The sequence below is a fragment of the Echinococcus granulosus genome (genome assembly GCF_000524195.1).
Source record: "Echinococcus granulosus chromosome Unknown EG_S00004, whole genome shotgun sequence".
Classification (NCBI taxonomy): domain Eukaryota; kingdom Metazoa; phylum Platyhelminthes; class Cestoda; order Cyclophyllidea; family Taeniidae; genus Echinococcus; species Echinococcus granulosus.
In genome coordinates, this window is record NW_020170384.1 from 767,235 (window position 1) to 777,683 (window position 10,449).

The 10,449-nt window shown below is 39.8% G+C and overlaps 1 protein-coding gene across 1 annotated transcript in view; it reads right to left on the bottom strand. All coding sequences in view use genetic code 11, as the record gives it.

Annotated features, from left to right (window-relative positions):
* Positions 1-5,062: 5,062 nt before the first annotated feature.
* EGR_01080 (hypothetical protein) overlaps positions 5,063-10,449 on the bottom strand; it is a gene marked incomplete at both ends in the record, with an annotated part of 5,782 nt that continues 395 nt past the window's right edge. Inside the window, 6 exons of the mRNA XM_024490329.1 lie at positions 5,063-5,276; positions 6,429-6,466; positions 6,508-6,670; positions 7,022-7,292; positions 7,419-7,464; positions 8,847-8,955. Coding sequence (XP_024355148.1) covers positions 5,063-5,276; positions 6,429-6,466; positions 6,508-6,670; positions 7,022-7,292; positions 7,419-7,464; positions 8,847-8,955 — 841 coding nt within the window. The remainder of the gene's footprint in view (positions 5,277-6,428; positions 6,467-6,507; positions 6,671-7,021; positions 7,293-7,418; positions 7,465-8,846; positions 8,956-10,449) is intronic.

Consider the following 10,449-nt stretch of genomic DNA (forward strand, 5'->3'; position numbering starts at 1 on the left):
CGCACACACGGCGCCTGTGGTGGGACTAAATGCACAATTGGGTACAAGCGAGGCAAAGCAAATAGGATTGACTACTAGTAAAGATTCCCGTTACAGTAAACACCACTTCCTACTGCTCTATTATAAGTAGCCATTCCATTCCGTTTAGGCGTAGGACGGATATAGCCAAGGGTAGCGAGAGCCTTTTTGGTTATAACGAAGACCGGGTAGCCCCAGGTGGCGTTGAGAACATCAAGGAGGACGGGGCAAGAAATGAAGTAGTTGGTGAAGGACGGCAACCTATTCTTTACGGCTAGATGGGGCCTGGAGTTGAAGTGACGGTAGAAGACCACCCAGTAGGGGAAGGGCAGGATGCATCGCCCCAGAGTGAAAAGACAGGCGAAAACGAGGGTAGCATTAGCTGCCCGCTTGTCCGCATTCTCACCTCCAATAATGCGATAGAACCATCTGCAAACCGATAAAAAGGGAAAATCTTGGCCTTTCCCCCTACAAAGCACGACTTAACAGCATCTGGGTAGAGATGCAGTTCCAATGAATTAAGAACTGCTGTTTAAACCTACTTAAAATAAAGTTAGCCACGATGGTAGGGAATACCTCAAATACAGCTCCAAATATCAACCATGAAAATTGAAACTAGGTTACGACGACATTAAATTGACTGGACCATTAATTACACATTACCCCAACACATTTGCCACCAACGCCACATTTATACGACTTCCCAATTCGCTCGTCCAAAGCCATAGGTCACACTGACGTGATCCATTTCAGTAAAAGATGAATTTGTTTGAAACAATAAGGCATCAAAGCTACTGTGGTCGATTGCTCCCCATAGAGTTCGGAGCATACTCAAAAATAAATTCAAATAAAACTACAAATGAGGTAATATAATAAGTTACTTCAAAATGTGAACATAAAACAGGGGGACTGCTTCACCTCACATCTGACGAATATCTGAACGCAATTTTCCAAGACATTGCAGAGACATCAGTGTTCCTATACAAAACTGTCGCTGGATATGCATAAAAAATTAAATTTGGCATCTATACGACATTAACAGGTCCTGGAGACAATCACTATTGATGGCATGCAATTAGTAAGGCGTTATCAAAAATGGTCTGTCTGAAATAAATCAGGCAATGTACTTACCAGCTATCTGTTGACATTTTTAACATGAATGGAAAAAAGGAGGCAGGAAGGTCAATTTTCCAATAGAGTGGGGAATGGAACATTTAATGGGGAGGAATAAAACGGGCAAAAGTGAGAGAAGCGACCGTCTTGTTTGGCCCTTATGTGAGTTGGTGAAACATCCTAGTTCATTGTAGCATTTTGGCACTTCGGACCCAAAATCTTCCAGCCAATGCACAATCAAGTCTACGAAGTCCAACGAACGATCTTTTTAGGTTAAAATACATTATCAGTCTTTGGAATTCACTTAATCAGGGCAATTCCTTTCCCAACATTGCCTGGTTGTTAAGTCCATTTTCAACTACACAATAAATTTACATACTAGTCAACGGGAAACTAATACAGATGATGACCACAATTTGTCACGTGGAAGTCACATTAAATTGTAATGCAACAGATTAAACAGCCTTTAACGTTGAAGAAATCCCAAAAGCTAAAAGCCCACCGGAATCGTTCGCAACAGCTGTAACTCGTACTTGCATTGCCTTGGCCTGTTAGCAAGCTGACAGGTAGTGATAATTGAAAAAAGAAGGGAAAATGTAGAACGAGAGAGCAGAATCTCACTAATTACCAACTAACACAAATGCTACACAAGTTAATAATGCGCGAGGAGGGCTTAAATGTATACTAGGCCAAAACAGAGTCCTCCCAGAGTCATCCGACTCCAATGCTAACCGAGATAATTATCTTTTGAAGCATTTGCACTTACAACTGAGGAAAACAGGCCTTTCTCCGACTACTCACAGATACAAATCATAGAGGAAGTAACACACTCGCATACCTACACGCTGACTTCTTAATCATTTAGCGCTGACAATGCCCACCGTTCGTGTTGCGTGCGTATCGCAATCGCCTTTCACTCCATTAGACAAACACACGCACACACACAGAGCTATAGCCAAAAAGAGTCTCTACCGCACGTTTGACTCACCAACTGAGGAAAGGTATACAAAATGTCAAATCTCACCTTTGGTTTAGAAATGGTGTCGAAATTTCACTAGTCAGCCGAATGATGGCGTAGACAGGAGCTATCCTGTAGATCTGACAATAAAAAAAGGCCATGGTTAGGTCGCGCCTTGTAGTCACAACACGTCCAGTTAGCTGAAGTTTTGAAATTGTGTGAGCGAAGCTAAATCTGGTACACCGTAGCCCATTCTGGTGCTATGAGGATGAGTATCCGAGACCGACGCTAATTTAACGGCCTTTCAGAAGTCGGTAAAACTCGCATAATGGCATGTAGGGCATCCACAAATAAGTGGCGGAATTGGTGTTTATAATTGGAATATAATATTCTCAGGTAATTGTGTGAATTAGTTTCTAAGCCATAATAAAGCACGGGCTTCAAACAAGCGAAAATGAGAAATGGGGAGTCCAAAGAGAAAGCAAAAGAAAACATTCTGCTTTAGTTTAAAACACCAAACGAACGTTCCAATCAGTCTAATGTTGCCAATTCACAAGAGTAATCTGCACACAGTAAAACCTACAAGGTTCTCAAGTTCCGTTAATGGTGGATAATCTATTTTTTTCGAAATCAGAAAGAAAAGGACCCATGGGACCACTTTTTTCGAGAAGGGATTAAAAGTTACCACTGCTAAATCCTTGGGGCAACAGGTAAGCCGCTTATTACCCATGTGTGTTTGTAGGTTTGTGTGGAAGGTGGATTTACCAGAAGACTCTGAACTCTAGAAAATTGTCGGTTTCCCGGGGTTTTAGCGATGTCCTAATGTACTGCCACTCATAAACACACTGCAAAAGACGCGTACGCATACGCATGCATAGGCATGGGCAGGGGAGGATGCAGTGGCCTTTAAAAGCTAGTGCATAAACGGAAGAGAAAGGTTAGGAGCTACATTCGGTCCTACCAGCAGGAAGGTGAAACAGATGACGACTACGAGGTGATGAGTGCAAAACAGAAGCAGCTCCAACCCCTTTTGGAATGTAAACATCGAGATTGTATCTAAAACAGAGACCAAAAAACAGAATGGACTTCGTTTACGCCAAAAATGTTGAGGTAGTGTATTTTTATTACAAAGCTAGACTTATATTATTAATTTCCTGATCAGCTTTGATGCAAAATATGCCTATGTCAAGCGTACAGCGAAATAACTAAATACACGATTGATTTCACTTTGTCAACTGGTGATAAAAACCTTATCTCAGTCGACTAATCACCAAAGGTGGATACTCGGTTCATGTGATGGACAATCACGCAAGTTTGAAGAGATAAAATCCAAATTATCTAAGAGGCCGTACACTTTTTGTTCTACGAAAAAAACTTACTATATGCTGGATTTTAGAGGCACTGATGATGGCCTCGTGTTGCTGATCATGTGTACACAATAAAGGTGACCTTATTCGCCTGCGCAAAAACAAACAACAAGCCGAAGTACTTGTTTTAAGGATAGTCGACCGGTGTCCGAATATACACACAAACTTTCATCTAAAAGACCCCAAATCTACCTTACGTTGAGCTGTGCGCCAGTTAAACACTGCCTTTTGAGATGTTTTAAAGCACTTTTTTGGCAATTGCTCTCTCGTGTCAGTTTTCGCTTCTGAGCCCTTTCCATCGTGATACTGCCAGTAAATGAACAACGGTGTATGTCGTAAGCATGATAGTCCCAACGAAAAGTTGAGCTTACTGATTTCAAATAATCAAAAATTCTAAATCGTTTCATACTTTATTACCATTGGTAGCCTTGAGAAGTTAACGGGACTTTTCAGAAAAATAATTAACTTAGAATTTTTGCGACTTTGACTCCAAACAACTTGCCTGCAAGCATGTATCCAATCGTTATTGACAACGCTACACAACCGGGCCGCGAAATGGAGCTGAAGAAGTCCAGTTATAAAAATAAGGCATGAGTTGATATTAAACAAGACGTGGTTCTTGATCAAGGGCATATGAACAGGGGATAGCTGCAACTAGATGCACTCTACGGCTGTTCCAAAAAGGAAAGCATTTGGGTGGGTTGAGAATTCATGGATATTTCACTTAAAACATCGCAAACCACGTGGTAGACATAAATGGAAAGTGCACAGTGAATGCTAATTTGCTCATTAAAGTGTAATTTTCACCAAATGGAAGGAGTGTTTCAATCTCACACTACTTAATTAATGTGATTTGGCAAAGGTACAAATTTTCCAATGATTTAAAATGTAAACCTGCTCATAAAACCCCCAAATTTGGAGTTTATCGTGTGATTAAACTTATAAAAGGGGATGGATAGAGTTCTGGAAATAATGAAAAACTTGCCTGCTCATTAGAGGTGCCACGCTTTGCAAATGTGGAACGTCAGTAAAAAGTGTAATGCAATCCCTCCACATCCACACATATATGCACACACAAATGAACACTCATAGCCATTAATCTGTATGATTATTCACTTCTAACATGGTAATAAATTCAGCCTTTGAGGCGGATTCAACCAATCCACCTGAAAAATGAAATTACACGGGCAAGGAGACCGTGCTGACATTAGAGGATAAATGCTATCATTTTTTAATGAATGAAATGCCAAAATGCGTTCTTTTTCCAAATGGAAAAAAATGAATAGCCTACGCGATTGGATCGGCCCATTGAGAGGTGTCAAAGATAAGGGACGTGAAACTGAGGAGAGTCACCAAGATAGCATGAATGGTGGAGGAGACGCTGAAACAAACAAAGCCAAATAAATATAGTTCCGATAGGAATAGAAAGCAGTTGTAATCAATGCATTAAAGTCAGTTTCTTGATACACAAAAAACTGCTGAGATTACATCTGATCCTACCTAGAATTTTTTAAATAGAGCAACAGTCTAACTTTTGAAATGATATTATGAAGAGGCCGATTCTAAAGGAGTACACGACATTGAAGGGAAAGGAAATGACGTCCAATTAAGATAAAGAATTTAAATAATAGCTCAGCAAACGTGATGGTTTTAAAAACCTTTTTACCGGGACAACTAAATTGATGAATAAGAGGGCAGCATAAAATTTTACAACTGTTTTAAGGTTAAAAGTACTGCTACTGTGTTTTTGGTTCATAGTGTGATGAGAAACCGCTAGAAAACCTAGTGCTAACCAAATATAGTACAAACCCAGCTCAATACTTTCATCGAAAAATAAAATTTGTCATTTCTAAACTTAACGAGGGAAATAGCAACAACCCTATCTTGATATCACCAATCAAGCTATTGCCGGCGTACGAGACCAATCAAGTTTGACTAAAAAACCGAAAACTAGGACTGGCACATGTGAAGAAATGTCAGAAGATGAAAGGTGTGTTTATACTTCATGCCGGGACGTTCAAGGCGCGACTATTCACACGTTTAAGCGATGACCCATTCATGTGCGAAATGAAGACGGAAGGTCTGGGTGAGTCTTGGAATTCTGGGTGAATTTCCTCTCATCTAATCAGGCTAATAAAAAATTAATAGGAATAAAATGGATCAATAGAAATAGCAAGTAAAGCCTAAGTCTTACAAAGAAATATCTTGAAATAAGCTATATTTGTGTCTGGAAAGAGGAAGCTCCACTGACACCAAGTAACCTTTTGAGAAATCAAAGTTGTCCTCATTCACGCTCAACAACATCGAAATTTTTAGCGTTTTATCGCAAAAATAAGCCGAATTAATTCTGCCTGCGAAGAGCAACGCTGCGAGTGGGAACTGGTACGGCGCATGGACATTCTGGCACTGGTTGTCCAGTCAGAAGCAAGGTGAAAACCGCGACTTTGAGCCAATAGACGTGCAGGGGCGAGAAGATATGCAAGTGTGAACGGGCGTGGGCAGGAGAAGCGTATTTTATCCTCAGTGTCAACGGAAGTCAAGCGAGACCAGAAGGGCCGGCACGTGGTTAGATTGGTTATAATAATGAGATCTTGTGACGGTTAAATCTCCCCGAAAAAAGCACATGGATGACGATCACATGAATTTTGTTATGTAACGGAAGTAACAAAAGTGACTACACGAGAGCGATGAAGTATGCGAATTAGCATATTGTGCACGAAGTTTGTACTATGAGCTACACATAATTTCAGCCTAGAACTGCGTTAAATGCTGGAATATTTGAGAGTGAGTCACAGTGAATTACAGGAAGATGTAGTAGGATAAGCTATTGATGAAATAAAGCTGATAACCCCAATTTAATAATTGCACAAATAACATATTTTAGTGTCAGAAACAACTATTATCATTTTATTCAAAAAATCAGACGTCAGTTTGCAAATAACATGAAAGGTGCAACAATATTTTAGTATTACCACAAACCGCAAACAGCAGAAACTGTTTGTCTACTTACCTAGGAAAATATTATGAAAATGCACCATATTTAGTCGGCACTTTAGGCAGAGCTTCTAAGCAATGTTCCAAACTAAAATGATTTAGAACTTCAATAATGACAAGAATAAACCATTGAAACAATCGAAGAAAAAAATTTTGGACGGGTAACGACTGGAAGAACAACACGAACGTCAGTTCAAATAATCCAAAAAGAAATCTGTGCCTTAAAATGAGTGTAAGGTTAGTTTATAAAAAAAATTACATTAGAAATAGGCACATAAATTTAGTGAAAGCGACGAAGGAAAATATCCCTCAAAAGAGTACAGACAACAGTGAAACTAATTTGAATCAAATCAAACGGCACCCGAAATTTGTAACCGAAGGTCTTTGTGTTACAATACACAGAAAACGAAAAAAGAACATCTGTTTCAATATGGCACTACAACATACTGGACGCATTTTTTTCAATTAAGACAGCGGCTTCACTATAACGGTCCCATTAACCATGGTTACAAAGCAACGACCATTCCATTTAAAGTCAATTTAGAGAGGAAAACACGGAAATCATCCTTACCGACAATTCCACTCCAGTCTCTGGAGAGGTGTAAGACGACGGTAAGCAGGAGACATTCTTTCAAATACACGAGGCCCGACGAAGTAGTTAAATGATAGGACTCCAAGGAAACTGGCAAGAGACCATAGAGAATAGTAGTAATTAACATCTCGAGGCCAATCATAGGGTGTGGGCAATTCAGCCACACGGGACTCAGGCATTGGGCAGGACAAAGGAACAACTGTCCCTTCAAAATACCAACCCAAAAGAAAGGCCAACCAATCATGAATTTCTATTTAATAAAACAAAGCAATATACAAAAATAATTACCATGCTAGAAAATTTCTAAAACTTGTTTCTAATAAATCCTGACAACGTCACGCGCATCAAGACAAAAAAAAAGAATTAAAACATCTACTTTTTAATAATGTTCTATATGTGCCTTTCCACGATGACTTGGAATTCTGTGATGCGAAAGAAGAATAAAGTAAAAATTTTTATTTACGATATTTTGAAGATTTAAATAGCTAAATCAATCATAATGAACTAGGAGACAGTTGTTTACTAACTAGAAACATACTTGAAACTACCTGTTTAGTGTATTATTAGGGATGTGGGTTTGTGTTTACTTGCGAGCCAACCGCAAATCTCATTCCTTGTTTGAGAGGTTTCCTGCTTACGCATTTTAGGCAAACAGACTAAGTTGTAGGACGAGACTCGCAGGTCCCCACTTCCCTGTTCCTAGTGCTCTTAGAACAACCCGGATGATATAATTTCGACGTGTTTAATAGAGGGAGGTGGATCGAGAAATCAAGTACAAAGTCTAGAGACGGGAAGAAACGCAATCGCTCTCGGGCTTGGGAGACGCCTACTCTGTCACCAGATTCGAATTTTGACCTTACCTCCTCTCTGAAAGGTACATTAAAACAATGTAAGTATTACAAAGTAGGGATATCCATTATTTGTAATATTATGAACAATTTGCATCGCTCAATGTCATGCCTGTTCAGAGTACACTACTGTAATACTTATGCTGTTTTAATGTTCCTTTCAGAGGGGATGCGGGGATACGAATTGAACGCTATGACAGAAGAGTCGACTTCCTGCAAGCCTGAAAGCGGTTTCGTGTCCACGCCCACCCGAACACTGTACTAGCTTTCCCTATTTACTTGCCCTAATAAATATATCAGAATATACCAACCTGGGTGTTCCAAGAGTACGCGGAGCAAGGAAGAGGGGACCTTTGAGCCTCGCCCAACACTACTTCCACGAGAACAGTTGACTTCCTTCCCCTCAGGGGATTCGTGTTTGCCGAACACTTCTTTCTTAAACTCTACATTCACGCAAGCATGTTCAAGACCTGCTAGTCTATTTTTAGCCAGATATCATTGGTAGATAGAATTAAGGTGGATCATAATCCGTGACGATTTGAGATGGAAAATAATCAGGTGGCATTTGCTACATAAAATATTCGCACTGCGTCTGAGCACATTTGATTTGAATTCAAGTTTATCCTTATGTCCTCATTAGCTGGTTGAATTTGACTAATGTCACGTAGGTTATCAAAAGTATCTATTCGTGCCCATCGCTTCCAGTTAGTACGTGCTACCATATGCCCTGCCGTGCTTATATCGTGCAGTTATATGGAACAGCCTAAGTCTTAACTTAGAGTCGTAGGAGGTCACATTAGCATGGTAAAAAATGCTCCAATAACAGGCTAAAGGGCTGAGAGTCTACTGGCACAGCCCAAAGGTCACGCCGCATAAAGGGAGCAGAATCTGCAGAGCAATAGGTCCCCGCAGAGTCAGTTGCAGAGGCAAACAAACCATCAAAGCATTACATATACCTTGATTGTTATTTTACATCCGAGCGAATACGTACATTTGAACCATTTCTGTCTCTTTAAATTATCTGATAAAATGAATTCAAGGCAAGGCAGAGGATTAAAATTGTGCCTAGATATGGAATCTAATTCGAAGACGCAAGAAGTTTCTTTAGACAAGAATCACATTCCTGTTACTCGCGCAGAGTGTTACATTTTCCTCTACTATTTACTTTGGCCTCGGATAAAAAGTGTAACACCACTGCAATATTCTCGTTGCCTTTCTCTTTAACCTCCAGTTTTAGCTCCTGGATGGAGAAGATTGGAAAAAGAAAGATATCCGACACATTTTCAAGCCGTTAGCAAGGGTCAGCTTTCGTCTCCGCCTCGGGGCACAGTTCAAACATGTACCACATGATTAGGTTAATGGCCGATAACAGACGATTTCCTTACAGATTACAAAAGGGATAAGAAGCACCGTTTACTTAATAGGCTCAAATTTGCTTAATTCTGCCTTTTAGCTGCGCTGAAGTAGACGACGCCAGTTTTTTAGGAAAAGGAAGGTGAAGGGGAGAGGAAGGCGTTTCCTTCTTGTTGATGCAATCAACGATAAGGCACGCGCAGATACAAATTAAGCGCGCTTTTGTCTCCCCACTATAATAACGTTGATAAGATTTTCCTAAAGTGAAAAATGTATTAACATTGGGATTACAAAAAGTTAGTTATTAAAGCGGATAATCAGGGGCAAGCACTGCTGAAGCACAATTGCCCTCTAAGGAACAAATCTACCCTTCCATAAACAGCTTACAAATACCGACTTCAGAAGATTGTTAAATCCAAGGTATTTTTAAGAATATTTGCTTTAATCCTAACACGTTTAGTAAAAAAGTTAGACTGAATTTAAAGCCGTGCCGTAATTTAATGATACAACTGTCAATGGCTTTTCACTTGGAGTGGGTAACACAACGACCGCGGTGTTGGATGAAACGAACACAAACCCACTAAGAATGAGGAATAAGCATTTGTAATAAGTAAACTTTGTGCTAATTGGAGAGTCGTCAGTGTGAAAAGTTGCCAAATTTGTGTGCACAACTAATTTAACAGCCTTTGAAAACTCGCATTGAATGTGGTACAATGATCTCTGGTAGACAAATAAAAGTCACGAGCACTTTGGAATCGGATAAAAAAATGTAACAAGCGTGTTTACTAAAAGTTAGGTGCTCCGATTAATAATTTCAAATTAAACAAGGTTCCGAATAAAAGTGTCCTAGTTGAAAGCGTCGCTAATAAACATCTATGCTTCAATGCCAAAAACTTGGGAATAAAGTGCCATCGTCTGCTTCATTTTGCAGATATTTCTTCCTAAACAAATTGCGGCAGCCTTTCCCAGACCAGGACCTTGGTGATCAACAAACATGATCCTCTTTGCAGTTCTGCCATTTCATTGATGTCGAACGCGAGTGGTTGTTATAAAGTAATGCTATAACTCAAATTGCTGAAGCTTTGTGGGTCGCTGCATTTTGCACGACGATTGAGAAGAGGGATCACACCTGCTACTGATTCGGTAAACAATACATATTTTAATTCAAGGATGTATTCACAATTTTGTAATATTTCTAATTTGTAC